General features: G+C 40.8%; 1 protein-coding gene across 11 annotated transcripts in view; it reads left to right on the forward strand.

Moving 5' to 3' along the window:
• Positions 1-20,327, forward strand: part of LOC140481236 (F-box-like/WD repeat-containing protein TBL1X) — a 411,567-nt gene that overhangs the window by 298,006 nt on the left and 93,234 nt on the right. For all 11 annotated transcript variants that reach the window (XM_072577105.1, XM_072577109.1, XM_072577110.1 and 8 more), the window contains one exon: positions 2,140-2,246. In XM_072577105.1, coding sequence (XP_072433206.1) covers positions 2,189-2,246 — 58 coding nt within the window. In that variant the 5' untranslated portion in view covers positions 2,140-2,188. The remainder of the gene's footprint in view (positions 1-2,139; positions 2,247-20,327) is intronic.

Consider the following 20,327-nt stretch of genomic DNA (forward strand, 5'->3'; position numbering starts at 1 on the left):
TCAAAAACTGCATGAATTTATGTAAAACTCCGTTATCTCACTTTTTAGATTAGAGTCAACCTAAACATCATGGCATAGACAGAGAACACAGGGGGCCAACACCTTCAACATATTGTCTAGCTATCACCATTGTTAACAGCTAACCCGAGAATGCAACTTTTTTAAAAAAAGGTTTTGTGATTTACCCATGAAAGAAGTGAAACTATCACTGTATTCTAACAGATGAAAGGCTTAACAGACAATCCGTTTTTCAATGTATAATTTCAGTTACATCACACCGTAAATGTTTGCTATAAATTCTGTTAGGATTGAGTCCTTCACTATCACCTGATGAAGGAGCATCGCTCCGAAAGCTAGTGTGCTTCCAATTAAACCTGTTGGACTATAACTTGGTGTTGTGTGATTTTTAACTTTGTACACCCCAGTCCAACACTGGCATCTCCAAATCATGACTGTTAAAACAGGACAGTAAGGAAGATTTTACAGGTACAGAACAGTAAGATGAGGGCCACCTGTAGTGCGACATGAACAGTTGAGGCTGTCTTCATGGATGTGGAACTTAGCTATCAGTCTCTGCTCAGCGATTCTGCGGATCTTGAAATCCACCTTGGAAGACACTTACCCACAAATCAGAGGCTGATTGCCCTAGATTGCTGAAGTGTTCCCTGACTGGCAGGGGACATGCCTATCTGGTGATGGTTGAGTGCTATCCACCCATCCATCTTTATAGTGTCTGCATGGTCTCGCCAATATACCAAACATTGAGACATCCTCGCTGGCAGCATATGAGGTAGACAACATTGGCCAAGTCACATGAACATCTGCCAAGTATGTGGTGAGTGTTGTTCTCACATGGTGGTAGTATCCATGTCGATGATCTGACATGTCTTGCAGAGGTTGCCATGGCAGGCTGCTGTGGTGTTGTGATCGTTGTTATCCTGAAGGCTGGGTAGTTTGCTGCGAACGATGGTCTGTCTAAGGTTTGGTGGTTGTTTGAAGACGAGAAGTGGAGGCATATGGAAGACTTTGGTGAGGTGCTCATAGTCATCGATGATATGTTGAAGGCCACAAAGAATTTTAATAGTTTCTCTGCTCCAGGGAAATTCTGGGTACTGAAGGGTACTCTATCAGTTGTTCCCTATGTCTGTTGTCTGAGGCGGTCATTGCAGATTTTCACTGTGGCACATCAGAACATGCCCTCGATGAGTTGAGCATCATATCCTGTTCTTATGTAGGCATCCTTCAACGCCTTCAGGTGTCTGTTGTGTTCCTCCTCATCAGCCCAGATAAAGCATGTCCACAGGGGATGTTTAGGGTGGAAGCTAGAGACGTGCAGCATCGTGAGGTTATCCATGGGCACTCTACTGCAATCCTCAGATGACAAGCACAACCAGTAGAGTACCCTGCATCGTGTGCCCTTTCGCACTGCACCTGATGAGGGAGCCTTGCTCTGCCAGCTTGGGATTTCAAATAAACCTGTTGGACTGTAACCTGATGTTGTGTGATTTTTGACCTGTCCAACACCAGCACCTCCACATCAGAACTTTGGTGAAGCTGGTGGATACATGCTTTTTTTTTAAACTTGGGACTTAATGTTCCTTATGATACTGAACCAACAACCCAAAGGACCAGCATTCAGATTTCACCATGGTAAACTATCAAGTTGAATTCACTAAACAGAGGGTTTGCAACGGAAAGGTGAACTTAAGAGCTTCGAATTTTCTTGTAAATTGGGTCACTAATACCTTTCAAGGCAAAGCTGTTGCCAGCCCAATCAGTCTACATACAACTGCAGTTCTATACATGCACAGTTGACTATTACATTTCTTCAAGGTCACTTAGTTGTAAACTATCAAATACAAAATTTGTATATTTACTGTCATGTGGTGATGAAATGCACTCATGCCCAGGAACTTGAAAAGCTGCCCCTATGTTTATGATCGCCTCTTTGGTTTCCAAAGCAAAACAAAATATCTTTTTCTGATATCCTATAATATTCAAAAGTCTTTGAATAAAGAATGAACATAAGTCAATAAAATTGTTTGAATCTGTTATATTTAATAATCAGTGGAGTTAATTGTCACCTAAACCTTTGAGAAATAACTAAATTAGCATTTTGTCTTTGTTCTTATCCAACAGGGCATAGACTTCAGTGCTGATAAACCTCATAATTTGAGGTGGGGCTAAGATGAGCATAACTAGTGACGAAGTAAACTTCCTGGTTTATCGATATCTCCAAGAATCTGGTAAGAATGTTAATATGCATCACAAAAGCATAAAGCGGCTGATTTGTATGGATTGTTTAAGCTATATACCCTTTATAATTAAGTTGGGATGTTTTGTTATAAAGCCAGTAACTCCGATCTCTATAGTTCAGTTTTTAATGAAGTGTTGGTGGATTTATTGGAAAATTGAGGTTCACATGCCTTCCTCTTGTACTTTAGCTCTATCAATGGACTAAACATATGCAGACAAGCCCTTAGAACTGGAGGGCATTCACATGTAATGCAGGTGGCTGTGTCTGGGTGGGAATTGTACAGTAATAGCTTTATTCCATGTACTTTGGCATAAAGTTTTGCAGACTTTACATATTTATAGTTAAAAAGAATTTGATATTTAGAGTTTTACCATATTAACTACAAAATTGATTGATATGCTCAAAGGTTTCTTCATTACAATTGTCAGCTCACAACCTCACTTTGTCTGATCAATATTTTGCCCTCAACATTGATTTATGAAGTTAATTGGGGAGGCCAGACAGTCCCTGAAGTTTTGATTTCTCATTGCTGTTGGGCCAACAGCACTGACAACAAATGAGCAGCATTAAGAAATAGAGTATTAACAAAACAAAATGCTCAAATTAATTACAGGGCTCACATATATTGAAGCACTGTAAATTTATGTTACAATAAGATGTGCAGGCTTCACTAAGCAAGTTTTGGGTATTTGCATTCCACTGGTCATTAAAAGTGTTGCATTTTTGAGTATTTTTAATACAAATAAATGTTTCTTATCATACCACAAAATATATTGGGGAGGAAGTGAATCAAGGTTGTTGCATGTACTGGAATGATAACAGGGATGTTGATATATTTGTGGAAAACTAGATTTTTCTTCCCAGTATTGAGTTTTTAAAAAAAATTACTCTAATTGTATTCTGCAATCAGCAACTATAAGCGGTTGACTGCCAGGGTTACACAATGGAGATGGCTTCATCTGTATCCACTCAAAGGAAGCTGGGCATGTGGACAGTTAGAATTCACCAGGTTTGTTACTTGCTCTGGAGTAGCTGAGAAATGGCCATTCCAAAGTTTAATTTACTCTGTTGAGTAGATCAAGAGTCCTCGATAGTTAGCACTGCTGCCTCATGGTGCCAGGGAACTGGATTTGATTTCAGCCTTGGGCGACTGCTTGTGTGGAGTTTGCACTTTCTCCCAGTGTCTGTGTGGGTTTCCTCCAGATGCTCCAGTTTCCTCCCACAGTCCAAAGATGTGCAGGTTAGGTGAATTGGCCATGCTAAATTGCCCATAGTGTTCAGGGATATGTGGATTAAGTGCATTGCTCAGGGGTAAATATAGGGTAGAGGAGTGGGCCTGAGTGGGTTACTCTTCGGAGGGTCGGTGTGGACTTGTTGGGCCGAAGGGCCTGTTTCCGTACTGTAGTGATTCTGATTTTGATTCCGAAGAGTCAAGTCAAGAGTAGCTTTATTTGTCATTACTATCATTTACAATTGATACAGTAAAAAAAAGACAGCATTCCTCTAGGACCAAGGTGCTACATAGACAGCACAAAACTATTTGATTATATGCAAGGCAGCACAAAGTGCACGAGAAGTGCAAATCACGCAAGACAGCGCAATAATTCCTGACATGTCAAGACAATAGGCACAGTGATGTACAATTACAGTTTAATAAAATAATGATAATTATTAAAACATTGTTCTATCAGCAATTCAAAGTCATGCAAAGAGTTTCAGATGGAATAGAATCTGATCATACAGTGTTAAAGAGCCTGATAACCCAGAAGAAGAAACTGTTGCACAGTCTGGCTGTGAGAGACTGAATGCTCCGGTATCTTCTGCCAGATGGCAGGAAGGAGAGTTTAAATGAAGGATATGTCGGGTCTTCCACAACGCTCTTAGTTTTTCGGATGCAGTGTGTGGTGTAAATGTCTGTAATGGAAAGAAGAGAGACCCTGATGATCCTCTCAGCTGTCCTCACTAACAATTGTAGGGTTTTATGATCCAAGACAATGCACCAGCTCAGGGTACTCTCAAAGAACCTTATGTAGAATGTGGTGAGAGTGGGGGTGGAAGGTGGGTTTTCCTCAACCTACTCAGAAAGTAGAGACTCTGCTGGGTTTTCTTGGCTATGGAACTGGTATTGAGGGTCCAGGTGAGATTCTCTGCCAGGTGGATGCCAAGAAATTTGGTCATTTGGTGCTCTTCACAATCTCCACAGGGGAGCTGTCAATGTCCAGTGGGGAGTGGTCGCTCCATGCCCTCCTGAAGTTAACAATCATCGCTTTCATTTTATACACGTTCAGAGACAATTGTTGACTCTGCACCAGTCAATTAGCCACTGCACCACCTCTCTGTTTGCTGACTTGTCATTCTTGCTAATGAGACCCTCTATAGTCGTGGCATCAGCGAACTTAATGATATGATTCTAGCTGTGCATCATTGTACAGTCGTGTGTCAGCATGGTGAACAGCAGTGGACTGAGTACACAGCCCTAGAGGGTTCCCATGCTCAGCAGATAGCTGGACACTTTAAACTGGTGGGTTTCTAGGTCTTGCAGCTACACACCTAGCCAAATCTAGCCCATAGTCAAAATTTAACCTAAAGTCGTCTTGTCGGTCGAAGGCCATTGATTAAAAATAGATAACCTGAAGTGGTCTTTTCTGGACATGTACAATCTACACAATGACAGTCTGAAGAATTAAATGGTTGGGGATATTGTCATCCACAATTCTAAATTTTGCATGCTATTAATAAGTGTTCATATTGTTCCACAAAAACACCTGTAGGGCACCTTGCTAATAACATTCTAACTGGTTAGCCTACCATGGCACAGAAACTCGCTGTAAAAGTCCAGTTCACAAATTCTGATCTCACTTCAAAGGATGACACAACTTGGGGTTATGACTTTGCCAGTTATTGAGACCACCTGGAAGAGCTGAATACATCTTTGTTGTCAAAGACTTCAGGCTGCATTTGAGTTTCACCATGCGGTGGGACAGGAGGGGAGATTTTGGTAGCCTGTGGGAAACCCTGATGTCAGTCGAACAAGCTTGTCAATGATGTTTTAACCTGACCACTACATTACCAAACCTTTTTTGGGTTCCCTGACCAAATGGTTTGAGAGTCTGATGACAACAACAAGGAAATGTAGCTCCTGTATCTAAGACAGTGCTCCAAGCATGCAATTTGATGTTTTTGTAATTGGCATCACAAAAGAAGGAATTTAAAATAACGTCTGAACTTGTGTCTTCTGTAAACCACAGATCTGAACAGTAATTGGAAAATCCCCTGCACAAGTTGGCTCTCTTAATTACTGCACAGTCACATGAAAAACTTACAAGCGGACACAACTTACAAGTTGACACACTCAAAACAAAAAAGAGGAAACAATGGTCCACATATTCAAAATTCATCTTGTTTTAGTAATGCTTCCCTGAATGTACAGTTGAGAACCATAAGGGTGGTAGAGAAATTCAACATTTTGGTGGTAGGAGTATAAATCCTACAGATGAAAAATAAACATACATGGAGTTTTGTCACGCAGCTGTGGTGCTGTGTTCCTGGATTTCATGCTGAAAGTTGTTTAATCTTAGAAAATCATTGAATGGCTGCATCACATGTATTGCCTTGTGTTCTCTAGCAAATTACAGGGTAACCTCAATTATCCGAAAATCAGATTATCTGAAGAAGATCTCGAGGTACCAATGGAAACATTACATCAAAGATGTGTTTCCAACAGTGATCGCGTCTTTTGTTTACAGTGATTAAACAGGCACCATATCTAAATGACTGACTGCCCGCTCTCTCTCTCTGTCTCTCTCTCTCTCTCTCTCTCCCCCCCCCCCCCCCCAACACACTTTCCCTGGAGTTCTACAGAGGGGTGTACCCTAAACCCCCTCCTTCCCCAGATAATCTCTCCAACATTGTCCTATACAGGGGAAAGGTGGAACCTGTCAAAAAGTTGCAGTAAAATGTTGTGTGTGTAGCTGTGGCTGCGTGTGTGTGTGCGCGTGCTATTTGGAGACTTACCCCACAAAGGCACCAGCAGCAGCAGTCTTGTTGGTATCGTTTCGGCTCCCCCTGAAAGGGGGCCGGGTATATAGGGGGTTGGGGGTGGGGTTGGAGGCAGGGGGGCGATGTTGGAAGTGAGGGGGCAGTGTTGGACACGGGGAGGGGAGGGTCGGGGCCTCGCGTGCTGTGTGCTGCTGCAGTCTCCTGAACAGAGAGCAGACTTTAAAAACTCCGAGCCCCAGAGGAAAGGCATTTAATTGATTAACCAAATAATCGATTATCCGAATGCAATTATGCCCGCCCATGTCATACGGATAATCGAGGTTCCCCTGTATAGGGAGCCTAGGAAAGTTGTAGACCCACTATTGAATTGCAAAACGCATGTTAATATCATTCAACTAGATTTATCAATACACTGAAATTAACAGCACACCTTTCCTGAAGGGATTATGTGCAGACAGTTGGAGTTAAATGCAGAAATAACTGATTGGAGTTGGCTTCTTGATATGCTTACATGTTTTGTAGGATGTAACATGTTATCTGTCTGTAAAGTCAAGTGCCCACTATGTTGAAGCTTCCCTATCCATTTCCCAGACCAGAGCTGTCAGTTAGAGCAGTCAGTGAATTGCAGCTGGCAGTTTTTAAAGTTGGTGCCAGGCCACCCAGGTAAGCAAGCTAAAATGAGTTTGCAATAATGAGCATCTGCTTAGAAGTTCAGTGAAAGTCGTGATCATTGTTATTTTACATATCAAAGTGCCTAAAATAATAGAAGAAAGTGAGGACTGCAGATGCTAGAGATCAGAGTCAAGAGTGAGGTGCAGGGAAAGCACAGCCAGTCAGGCATCGTCTGAGGAGCAGGAGATATTCCTGATGAAGGGTTTTTGCCTGAAATGCCGATTCTCCTGCTCCTCAGATGCTGCCTGACCTGCTGTGCTTTTCCAGCTCTCAATGTCTAAAGTCATATACGTTTCACAGTTTTAAATTGTGATGTTTATCCATGTACCTATTGGAAAAAAAATGGTTTATTACTTGAAATCAGTATCTAAATTTCCAGACTACTATTCAGAGAAGAGAATTCATGTGTCAGCTTAGGGCACATTAAGATTGCCAGTGTTCACAATAAGGTTCTGCGTTATGATGTGTACATTAGACTATTGTTTACCAAGACATTAGGCAGATTATGGTGCGTATTGGAAACATGTCACATCCATAAGCAAATCACAGGACTGACCAGAATATCCCAAATGGAAATTCAAAAATATATACAGCATGTTGCTTAATTTGAGGAAATTGCTAGTTACAGATCAGTTTTAGAACTGATGAGAAACAAAAATAAATTCTGGACTCTAGTCGTCACCAGGTGCTAAAATGGCTTTTCAAGAGTGATCTGTAGAGTTTGTTCTGTGGTAATACAGTATCAGTGAAAAGCAATGCGATCAGAAATACAACATAGGAGACCAATGTTAATATTGCGCCACTGTGCAAGGCCTACATGGAAAGGATATTTCTTTTTCTGGGTGAGTCCAGAACCAGGGGGCCACTGTTTTAGAATTGGGTTTGCCCTCTCAGGATAGAGATCCTAGAATCATCATAGAATCCCTACAGTGTGGAAGCAAGCTATTCAGCCTCTCGAGCCCATGCCAACCCTCTGAACAGCATTCCACCCAAACCCAGCCCCTACTCTATCCCTGTAACTGTGCACTTCCCATGGTTAATCCGTTTAGCCTGCGTGGCCAATCCGCCTAACCTGCACATCTTTGGACTGTAGAAGGAAACCAGAGCACATGACATGAGAGAATGTGCAAACTCTATAGACAGTCCCTCAAAACTGGAATTGTACCCAGGCCTCTGGTGCTGTGAGGCTTCTAAGCCATTGTGTCAGCAGTGGTAATACTTACTTTCCTAAACAGTCCAGGATTACCAGGGGGAGAGAGGAATGTGGAATTGGAAGTACAAGCCGATATGTGATGATCTTATTGAATGGCTGAGTAGGCTGTAAGGTCAATGGTTAACTTGTAGTCCTATTTCGCATGTTATTGTGTAATTTATGTTAAAATGCTGCTATTAAGATTAGCTTAGTAGAGTCAAACTTTACAGAACAAAAGAGCTGAAAAATATACAGTTGACTGTGACAAAGGGGTCAGTTTTAATGGAGATTGGGATTTGGACCTTGTATTGACTGGGGGTAGGCAACTCGCTGCCCTCATTAATGCCTCTGTTGACCTTTGCAAGTGAAGCATTAGCAATAGATAGCCTAACTACTTGCTAACTGACATAAAATTAAAGCACAGATTGTATTTCTGGTTGATTGATGTACAAGATTTTTGCAGTAAAATATTGGAAACAAGCTTTTAAGCTCTTCATTTAAAGGTCAGTTTGGGAAGTTTGGAGGTTAAGAGGGATTATTCTCTTGCCTATAAGTAGGAGGAAAATTGAAAATATTCTAAACACTAGGCCTGAAAAGCAAATAAATTTATCTGTACGTAATTGTGAGGCAGAACCTCAGACTGCTGAGAGCCAACTGCTTCTATCTTCCATGGTCCTAACACAGTTGAATGCCTACTGACAGACTTTCATACCTTGACAGGCCATACATTTTCCTTTTCCAATGTCTCCATTTTTAACTGGAGTGTGAAAATGGGAAAACACCACTTGTTGTTGTAGAGAGTGTGTTTCATAGTTTGTGAAAGTAAAAATGCTCATTTTCACATTTACGGTTGGGGTGGCATTGGGACACTAAAACAATGAAATCTTGGGGCACTGTATGTCTCTCTGTTCCTTCAAACCACTGCCATTTTGGATTAAGATGAGGAAAAATGTCTTCACCCAGAGAGTGGCAAGCCTATATAATCCTCCATAACCGAAAGTGATTGGGGCCAAAGCATTGAATGTTTTCATGAAAGAGTTAGACACAGCCCTGTAGTTAACACGATATGGGGAGAAACCGAGCGCAGAGTAAGGAATACATCATATTGAACGGCAGGTCAGGCTCGAAGTGATCAAATAGCCATCTACAGAGGCCACGACAAATGTTATTAAACACCTCTGAAGCAGCTAGGCCTTGAACCTGGGTCACAGGATCCCCAGACTTTATAGGATGGATTAGTCGATTGTGATGATACTATGGCTGTAGGAGATGTATTTTGACCTTTTTTTAATGAAGAAAGATTGAGGCAGAGGTTGACAGTGGACCGTAGTGGGTACTGCAGATGCTGGAGATTAGCGTCAAGATTAGTATGGTGCTGGAAAAGCACAGCAGTTCAGACAGCATCCTAGGAGCAAGAAAATCAACATTTTGGGCAGAAGCACTTCATCAGGATATGGGGAAGCAGAGAAGTAGAGAGTGGTTTGCTCAAAGCCACTAAAGTAAGTAGCTTGTAAGGCCTTGGGTTTTTGTTTAAGTTAGAACAATAGAAGCCGCATGAATGGGTGGGGACAAGTTCCCACAAAACCAGGATTTTTAGTTTTAGCTTTCAGCTTGAAGCTGGATGTGGAAGTTCTTATTCCTGTCTCTTCCAGCTAAAAGCTGGGTTCTCTACCTGCTGCTAGGATTGCATGTGAGACAATCTATATTACTGAATTTGGCTTTGCCAAGGATGTGTTTATGGCATGTTACTATATTGGAACAGTTATTTAGTAGTAGTGGATGTAGGTTTGCTTGCTGAGCTGGAAGGTTCACTTCCAGATGATTCGTCACCCTACTAGATAACATCTTCAGTAGGTCTCCGGGCGAAGCACTATTCATGATTCCTGCTTTCTATTTATATGTTCCTGCTTTCTATTTATATGTTGGGTTTCTTTGGGTTGGTGATGTCATTTCCTGTTTGTTTTCTCGGGGGGTGGTAGATGGTGTCTAACTCTGTGTTTGTTGATAGAGTTCCGGTTAGAATGCCATGCCTCTAGGAATTCTCGTGCGTGTCTCTGTTTGGCTTGTCCTAGGATGGATGTGTTGTCCCAGTCGAAGTGGTGTCCTTCCTTATCTGTATGTCAGGATACAAGTGAGAGAGGGTCATGTCGTTTTGTGGCTAGTTGATGTTTATATATCCTGGTGGGTAGTTTTCTGCCCGTTTGTCCATTGTATTGTTTGTTACAGTTCTTGCACGGTATTTTGTAAATGACGTTAGCTTTGCTTGATGTCTGTATAGGGTCTTTCAAGTTCATTAGCTGCAGTTTTAGTGTGTTGGTGGGTTTGTGGGCTACCATGATGCCAAGGGGTCTGAGTAGACTGGCAGTCATTTCCGAGATGCCTTTGGTATAAGGGAGAGTGGCTAGGGTTTCTGGGCATGTTTTGTCTGTTTATTTGAATTTGTTGCTGAGAAATCAGCGGATTATGTTCATTGAGTACCCATTCTTTTTGTAATGACACCTTTGGCATCATTAAATGAAACAAATTAGAGGAAACCTTCAAGACCATCAATAATACCCTTACTAGCATAAAATTCACTAAAGAGGAGTAAAACAACAACAAACTGCCATTCTTATATGTCACAGTAGAGCGAACAATGGGCAACTTCAAACCAGCGTCTACATGAAAAAAACACATACAAACTAAATATTGAACTACAGAAGCAATCACCGCAACATCCACAAACGAAGCTGCATCAGAACATTACTTCAACGGGCCAACACACACTGCAATGCAGAGAAGCTACACAGAGCAGAGGAAAATCACCTATACAGTGTATTCAAAAAGAATGGGTACCCAATGAACACAGTCCGCCGATTTCTCAGCAACAAACCCAAACAAGCAGACAAAACACGCCAGAAACCCTAGCCACTCTCCCATACATCAAAGACATCTCAGAAATGACTGCCAGATTACTCAGACCCCTTGGCACCATGGTCGTCCACAAACCTACCAACACACTAAAACAGCAGCTAATGAACTTGAAAGACCCTATACAGACAACAAGCAAAGCTAATGTCATTTACAAACTACCGTGCGAGAACTGTAACAAACACTACACTGGACAAACAGGCAGAAAACTACCCACCAGGATATATAAACATCAACTAGCCACAAAACGACATGACCCCCTCTCACTAGTATCCTTACATACAGATAAGGAAGGACACCACTTCGACTGGGACAACACATCCATCCTAGAACAAGAGAAACACTCAAGGATTGTTGTGGTTCTGTTCGCCAAGCTGGGAATTTGTGTTGCAGACGTTTCGTCCCCTGTCTAGGTGACATCCTCAGTGTTTGGGAGCCTCCTGTGAAGCGCTTCTGTGATCTTTCCTCCGCCATTTGTAGTGATTTGAATCTGCTACTTCCGGTTGTCAGTTCCAGCTGTCCGCTGCAGTGGTCGGTATATTGGGTCCAGGTCGATGTGCTTATTGATTGAATCTGTGGATGAGTGCCATGCCTCTAGGAATTCCCTGGCTGTTCTCTGTTTGGCTTGTCCTATAATAGTAGTGTTGTCCCAGTCGAATTCATGTTGCTTGTCATCTGCGTGTGTGGCTACTAAAGATAGCTGGTCGTGTCGTTTCGTGGCTAGTTGGTGTTCATGGATGTGGATCGTTAGTTGTCTTCCTGTTTGTCCTATGTAGTGTTTTGTGCACTCCTTGCATGGGATTTTGTACACTATATTAGTTTTGCTCATGCTGGGTATTGGGTCCTTCGTTCTGGTGAGTTGTCTGAGAGTGGCTGTTGGTTTGTGTGCTGTTATGAGTCCTCGTGGTCGCAGTAGTCTGGCTGTCAGTTCGGAAATGCTCTTGATGTACGGTAGTGTGGCTAGTCCTTTGGGTTGCAGCATGTCCTCGTTCCGTTGTCTTTCCCTTAAGCATCTGTTGATGAAATTGCGCGGGTATCCGTTTTTGGCGAATACATTGTATAGGTGTTCTTCTTCCTCTTTTTGCAGTTCTGGTGTACTGCAGTGTGTTGTGGCCCTTTTGAATAGTGTCTTGATGCAACTTCTTTTGTGTGTATTGGGGTGGTTGCTTTTGTAGTTTAGGACTTGGTCTGTGTGTGTGGCTTTCCTGTAAACCTTTGTGGCGAATTCTCCATTCGGTGTTCTCTTTACCATCACGTCTAGGAATGGGAGTTGGTTGTCCTTTTCTTCCTCTCTAGTGAATTGGATTCCTGTGAGTGTGGCGTTGATGATCCCATGTGTGTTCTCTATTTCTGTGTTTTTAATGATTCCAAGGTGTCATCCACATATCTGACTCAGAGTTTGGGTTGAATTTGCGGTAAGACTGTTTGTTCTAATCTTTGCGTTACTGCTTCTGCTATGAGTCCAGAGATGGGTGAGCCCATGGGTGTGCCATTGGTTTGTTCATTTATTTAGTTGTTGAATGTGAAATGTGTTGTGAGGCACAGGTCCAGTAGTTTGAGTATGCCGTCTTTGTTGGTAGGTTCAATGTCCTTTTGTATGTTCTGTATGTCCAGCAGGTTGACTATTGTTTCTCTGGCTAGGGTTTTGTCGATAGAGGTGAACAGTGCTGTTACATCAAATGAGCCCATGGTTTCTTCCTTGTCTATGTGTATATTTCTGATGATGTCCAAGAATTCCTGTGTTGATTGTATAGAGTGTCTGGATCCGCTGATCAGGTGTTTCAGTTTCTGCTGTAGTTCTTTAGCCAGTTTGTGTGATGGTGTCCCTGGTAGTGATACTATGGGTCTGAGTGGGATGTCTGGTTTGTGCACTTTAGGTAGTCCGTAGAATCTGGGGGTGTTGTTGCTTTCTAGATACAATGGAATACAATGCCTTGCACTTACCTTTAAAATAAGAAAAGTTAGCGTGTAGGCTATCTTCTTAATATGATTTGAGGTTTAGTCTGGTCTATAATATGACCTTTGCTTATGTTCTACTTGAGAAGTAATCATTGAAAATAACATAGAAAGCAATGTTTAGCAGGTAAAAGCATAACCTTACATTCATGATAAAAAGGACTATGTGGAAACTAGCTGCTGGAATAGACCTGCTTGTGTTACGTAATATTCTCAAATAAATTTTATGAAGCTCTTTTATAAATGTCTGTATTAGATAATAATTTCTTTCCTTTACTGAAGACTAAGACATATGACACACAATTCTATAACACCACATTTTTCAAGCACCTGAGCTAAATGATCATAGTTTATGCCTGAGTATTAATGGTGAGTGTAAATAGAAATTGCAGTAGCTGTGGACAAATGATAAGGTTTTGTGAACTCACATTATTGCTTTTGCATGTTTCATTGCTGGCAAATTCTAAGTTTGTTATTGCTATTATAATGTGATTATGGAATTGAGAGCAATGGCAATTATAATGGCATATCAATTGGACTCAAACTTATAAATCATTTTGCCTCCGACATCTTGATTTAATAATAAACAGTTTGTTTGCTGGGCAATTGTTTGGCTCATTTCTGTCAATGCTTCAGAGAAGTACCAATTTTCATTGTGTTTCTTTTACATTGGTTCCTGAGAAGTATCTTACTGCATGTCCAATACAGGACATCCAAACACAGAATGCACTTTCCTTTGTAGAATCATAGAATTCGTACAGTGCAGAAAGAGGCCCTTTGTCCCATCAAGTCTGTACCAAGTATTCATTAAAGCCAGTCAAAATAAATTCAGATTTATTTCTATAGCGCACTTGTATAAGACTATGTTTTATGTCAAAAATGGTTTTATTTATTGAGTGGGCTAAACCCAGAAGATGTTTCCTTTTACGAAAGGACCAACAGCAGCATTCTTAACTAACCTTATTGGTTCTTAAAATGGGCAAACGTTTCCATAAGTTCTTCTTGCAAGTTACAAAGCTGTCAGACAGCTGTTTTGCTATTGGGAAGTAGACCAGCAGAGTAATCAATTTAAACAAGTGTGAATGGTCCTGTCTCTGAATTAGACAGCCTGACATAATCAACTCACCATCACCCATTTGTGGTCAGTTAGGGATGGGCAGTAAATTCTGTCCTCACCAGCAACATCCACATGCCATGAACCATTTTAAAATAAATTGTTAAACCCAATCGCTTTGGACAATGGGTTAAGGAGAGGGATCCATTGACAATTTAATCTAACAACGGTAAACTATGAACTTGGAATGAGAGTCAACATTCTCTGTGTTTGCTTCAGATTTCCAGCATCCACAGAATTTTACTTTTACTGTAACCACATTCTGTAACTGGCTCGTTGGTGAACGGAGAGGAGCCATTCTACCACTCCTTTCCTGGCCATGTTTAATAGACAAGCCCCAAGGTTCAACATTGTGAATGCAGACAATGATGCTGTCTGTATCTGTACTTCTTTATTTCACAGTTCTTTTTGCACTATAGGCAAAAATATTTAAAGTGGCTGCATTAATTGTCCACTCAATTCTAAGTGTTGCTAATCCTCACAGATGGTGCTAATTCAGATTTATATAATATGTCATTATGCTGCCTTCTACTATTTTTAAAATGTTACTAGTCTTCCTAAATCACTCTTAAACTGTAATTAGAATATCTTTACTGCTTAGATACAATTGTAAAAGAGACATTCTAGTATATTTTATATTTTAGTGACTGCCTTCAGCAATATTATGATTCATAATGCACAATATGCCAAGGATCCCAACAGTAAAGTATTTGCTGAGCCAAGCTGCAAGAAAGCACTTTCAAAATCACCATAAAGAGAAGTTTTAGGTTCCAACAAAGTTGAAAATCTTGATGATTGATGAAGGAATTGCTCTCCCAGCAGCCAGGTTTTCATCATCTTTTGTTTATGAAATACCAGACATTGCAGCTGTTTAAATGGAACATTTTGTCCAAACACATCTTAATACATGGGAGCTGCAGAACCCTCATTTATTAACCCATGTCACTTGCTGTAAAAACTTAAATATAAATGTAATTTGAAAATTCAATTAGAAAACTTTTTGGACAGTCCTTGTACCATTGAAATAAAATGATACTATATATTGGATTTTTGGATGTAAAATGGGCTCTATAGCATCGGTAGCTTCAGGGCAGTGGATGACATTTCAATAGCTGACAGCACTAAATGCTGTCTTGGTGAAGGTACTAGAGATATAGAGAGCTCATTGTTCTAGTTAACACCTTTTCAAAGCTCGCAGATGAACAAGCATTCAGCTGCATTAAGAAACCCTCTAGTCTGACAAACATGCATCATCATCTAACGCTAGTTATTAAATAATTTCTTCTAGTTCCACTTTGTGTCTTTGAAAATACAGGATATTTTGAGAAGGTGACTAGTTAGTCAATTCTACAGGAAGTAGTAGCACTGCTTGTGACTAAAGTGGCTGAGCACACGACTTGCTCCCAGTAGAGTTCCTTGGGCTGCAGCATAGCAAGGAAATGGTGCAGAGGCAGCAAGTCAGAGGATAAGTGAGTCAAGAGGGAGAAGGGTTATCAGCAGTCGACCCTCTTCCACTAGGGCCTTCAAGAAGCAATTTAATCCTCACTTAAACCAGAAAGTGTGTAAATCTGCATGTGAGATTTACAAGGGAAGTACTCTGAGATCTCTGCCACCTGTTGAATTGAAATCTGCAATTTTGGAAAATTGAAAGGACTAGACTGCTGGTTATTATGGCCCTCAATTGCAGTGTCAGGATCTTTGCAAGTTGGAGCAGGTTGAAATATCTCCCATTTATCTGTCCATTGCTGCAGCAGAGAAGTGACAGAAGAGGACCAAATGGAGAGAAGCAGAAAAAGCAGGCAAATGGCTTTGCTAAGATAGTCGACCCCCTTGTGGTGCAGGGTATAATTGATTATATACATTTGGTTTCGTCACGACAAAATATCAATGAGAGGTACCATAACAGCAAAGGTTTCCACTTGTTGAGAGTGCCATTTTTGTGGAACCACACTTCGCACTTGCTAGTGAATGTCTGCAATTTTGGCAGCGGTCTGATGTGTTAATTTTGTTCCTCCACATTCCAAATGTATTTCAGTCATTATATCCAACCAGAGGATTGCTGCTGTCTTGTCTAACAAGTCCCCTATGCTTTATAACTATCTAACCAACATTCACACTGTTATAATCTCAGTAGAACCCAGCAACTATTAAATAAAGAAATGTGAAATTTCAATTCTTTACTAAAACGATGAAGCAAAAGATTATATAGTTTAAAGCAGGAAAGTTTCCACTTTACGTGGGTCATCGAAGACTACCTTTCATAATTTACCATCTAGAATAACCACTAATTAATCATGAATAACAGGCAAATTGTCAAATATAAGCCATAAATTGCACATACAGTGATAGATACAACTAAGATTGATCTTAAGAATTGTCTCAGTAGTCCACTTAGATTTTTGATGATGATAATCAGTCACAACATCCTTCAAACTCTGTGTTCCTCACAAGGAATTTCAGCTCCCCTCCTCCTCTGAACTAGTTTGTTTCCCATCTGACTGCAGCATGTAACCAACCTGAGACCTCAACATGATGTGCGTCAGAAATATGTGCAGAACCTGCTCGACTTAGCTGAATATGTCTCGTTGCCAGATGTTTTGATTTTTAAATTTTTGTTTTTGTTTCCTTAGAAAATGGGAGAGTCATTTTCCTTCATACATAAACCTATTTTGTTTAACGTTCTGTTCCCCTTTCAGTTCCATTTCTTTTAGTTCAAGTCTTTCTCTAAAGCTAAAATTCAAATCTTAAAAATCCAGATTCATTCACAATGTAAAGGAGCAATTCTACCATGAAGAACGTAAATAGGAGTTAGACTACACCATTTATCCTTCAGAGCCTGCATTGACATTTACCGAGATCATAGCTGATCTTCAAACTCAACCTCACCTTTCTCATTTTTTGAATTTTTTTTTGTGGGATGGATGTATCTGTCATTGACAAGGCCAGTGTTTGTTGCCCATCCTAATCCAGTATGAACTGAGTGGCCATTAATTACTTCATGATTCCCTTAATATCCAGGAATTAATTTATCTCCGCTTAATGGACTCAGTGATTGAACATCTATAGTTCTCGAGGTGAGAACATCTGATAAGTTTACACACCTATGATTGAAGAAATTTCTCTATGTACTTGTCTTAAATGGTGAACCACTTATTTTGAGGTTGCAATTCTGATTCTTAATCCCATCAAAGGTTCATATCTTCTTCACATTTATCCTGCTGAGGCATTAAACATGTTTTATGATTTTAAAAGTTGTGCAGATGATTGATTCGCTGAAGCAATGATTCAGCCACCTCAGCAGCTGTGGAGGAGCCTTCCGGTACTGAGAGTGAATGAACTGATTTGTGTTGGCCTGTTGCATCCTCCACAACTTGGCCATCATGAGGACAACAGGCCATGTCACTAGAGATTTGGTGAGCATCTTGGGAAGAGGAACAAGTTACGAGGAAGCTGGCACATGCTTTTTCCAGGTGGACTGTCTGTAAGGGAAAATTCATATGCATTTCCCATGAACCTAACCTAAATCCCCATTGAACAACAATCCGCACCTTGTTGTATTTCTGTGACAAATTATCACAGGGATCCTTGATGCACAAAACAAAGATCTATAATAACTTTATCCAATTGAATATTTAATATCCTATACAAGACTCAACTAACCTTGTGCAATTGCTTACTCTCTGACTTGTGGGTGTTTTCCTCTGCATAGCAGAGTAACATAGGGCTGCAGCATGACTGGTGTACAACTGTTGACCTACAATAGGAGAGACAAGCCATCTTTTCAGAATGTCCTGGAACATGTCTGAACCCAGAAGATCCAAATATGGATTGCATCCCTGTCCTCACCCTGGCAGGGAAATTAGCATTCTGGGCTGGCTGACTAAAGTGAAACTTGTGGTAATCAGGAGGTTTGAATGCTGTTTATGGGGAATAGCAGCTTCGAGCATGATGGAACCATTACTACTTTTCTGGAACAGGGCCTTCACTATCAGAATAATATGCCAGACAACAGATTGCTGAACTGATGTGAAACCCTGTTGTATACCAATTTGATCCATAATCATAGCAAGCTGATATTTTGAGGCATCAATCTGAGCTTCCACTCACACTGTGGTATTTGGTGACCCCCATTTCTGCTGCAACAGAAGCTGAAACATCAGTCATCAAATTTTGCATCATGGTTGATTTTTCAAGTTCTCCTAGGCAATTGACCACAAGGTCCACACTGGAAAGTGGGACTTCGTGGAAAATCCAATCCCAAGTTGGAGCTGCACTCTTCCCAGCTTAGAGAGTAGCAAGTTTACTAATGCACCAAGCGTGCCCACTAAATTAGTTTTATGTTCTATCTAATCAGAGATCTCATTTGAGTTTTTTGTAGCAGAAGCCATCAGTGACCTCTCCTCCTCCTCTGCCCATCCTGCAAACTACTTGTGTCTAGTGATTCACCACATCTAGGTTTGACCTCTAATCTCCTCTCTAATGTCCACAGTGTTAGTATCTACTGGCAGTTGTGAAATGCAGTCTCTTATCTCTCCAGTCTTTTGCTCCTCACGTGTTTAAGACTCTGACCTCACTACCTGGCTATGTAACAGTTCTTGGATATCTGAAAGAATGAAGGCTAAGGCAGGGTAGTGGTGAGGAAGGTAGAAAAGCAAGAGGTTTGCAGTTACACCATCTGGAGCTTGTAAATTAGTATTTAACATATAAAGGAGAAGAGAATGTGAGAAGCTGGATTATATATAACCTTGATGTTGTCCTTGGGTGGTTTACACCATACCGCTGGCTACAGCTATGATTTCCAGCATGTGATCCTCTCTCAGGGTGAGAACATGTAACAATACCTATCCCCATTGCTTCTGTGGTGATGCCTCTGACTGTAGACATGAGATGTGTGAATGGAGATTGTTGGTACACTGGTTGAGTAAAGTGCCTGATGGAGTGTTGTGTGAGGCTGCTGTGTACTTACTAGGATATGGAAGATGCATTCACTGATATTAACCAGTCTTTTGAGGTTATTGTGGTATTATATCCAGGCCCTTAGATTGCTATTGTTAATTATCTGCTCCCATTGCACTTTTTGTTGTTGTCTAGTAAGTTCCCTCATCCCCTAAAGGAAAAAGACTGTCTGTCCTCTTGACACATCTTACACCAAAGCCTCCAGCACAGTGAAGGAGAATAACAGAATGTGGTATCTGTCTGTCATGCAATTTTTCAAAGCTCTTTTTGGTCTCTAAATCCACCTGAGCCCTTGCTTCAGCCAGAATGTGCCATGCCTTTAAGAGGTGGACACTGGATTTAAGAAATGTGGGCTAGCTTTAATGGTGCTAACCTCACATGAACCTTGGGCCCCTACTGAGGTGTGCTGCTATGCAGTGATGCTTTTAAGTATTGGGTTGCAGACCACAACTATTGTAATTGGTTTGAGGAATGCCTGCATTATTTGTACGGACGTAGAACAATAGCCTGTCACTATGTCTGCACCTTTAAAATGATGCAAGTTCACAGAAATATTTTGTTAATCAATGCCTTTTGTTCAGTGGCCGTTTCTGACATTTTTTGTTGGTAATTTCACTTTAAATCCAGTCAGTATAGTTAAATTAAAAAACCTCCTGGGGTTAATTTTATCTCCATTCTAGATTGGTACAAATATTAGTTTGTTGATTGACAAGATTGTAGGTTGGAGAGACAAACTAACCTTCTTAATTCAAAAGTAAATGATGCTGCACTTGTGCTTCAGATTATGGATATGAATTGAGATGCCTTTTAGATCCATGGAGCATAATAACTTGTTTTATTTAAGTTAAACTTGAAATCAGAGACAACCTTCAAGAGTTAAAATCAGATCAGTGTAGCTCCCACAACAGTGAAAAAGAATTAAGGAATGAATAATTGTGCAAATAAAATTTCAATTTCGAAGTCTTATTTCTTAATACAGATTAAAACATTGATTAATTTGTTTTCGGGATTAGGATACTTACAGTATACAGTAAATTAGGTAGGTAAAAACAATGACTGCTGATGCTGGAAACCAGATTCTGGATTAGTGGTGCTGGAAGAGCACAGCAGTTCAGGCAGCATCCAAGAAGCTTCGAAATAGACATTTCGGGCAAAAGCCCTTCATCAGGAAGCCCTTCCTGATGAAGGGCTTTTGCCCGAAACGTCGATTTCGAAGCTCCTTGGATGCTGCCTGATCTGCTGTGCTCTTCCAGCACCACTAATCCAGTATA

Source organism: Chiloscyllium punctatum, chromosome 9, assembly GCF_047496795.1.
Source record: "Chiloscyllium punctatum isolate Juve2018m chromosome 9, sChiPun1.3, whole genome shotgun sequence".
NCBI classification, from domain to species: Eukaryota; Metazoa; Chordata; class Chondrichthyes; order Orectolobiformes; family Hemiscylliidae; genus Chiloscyllium; species Chiloscyllium punctatum.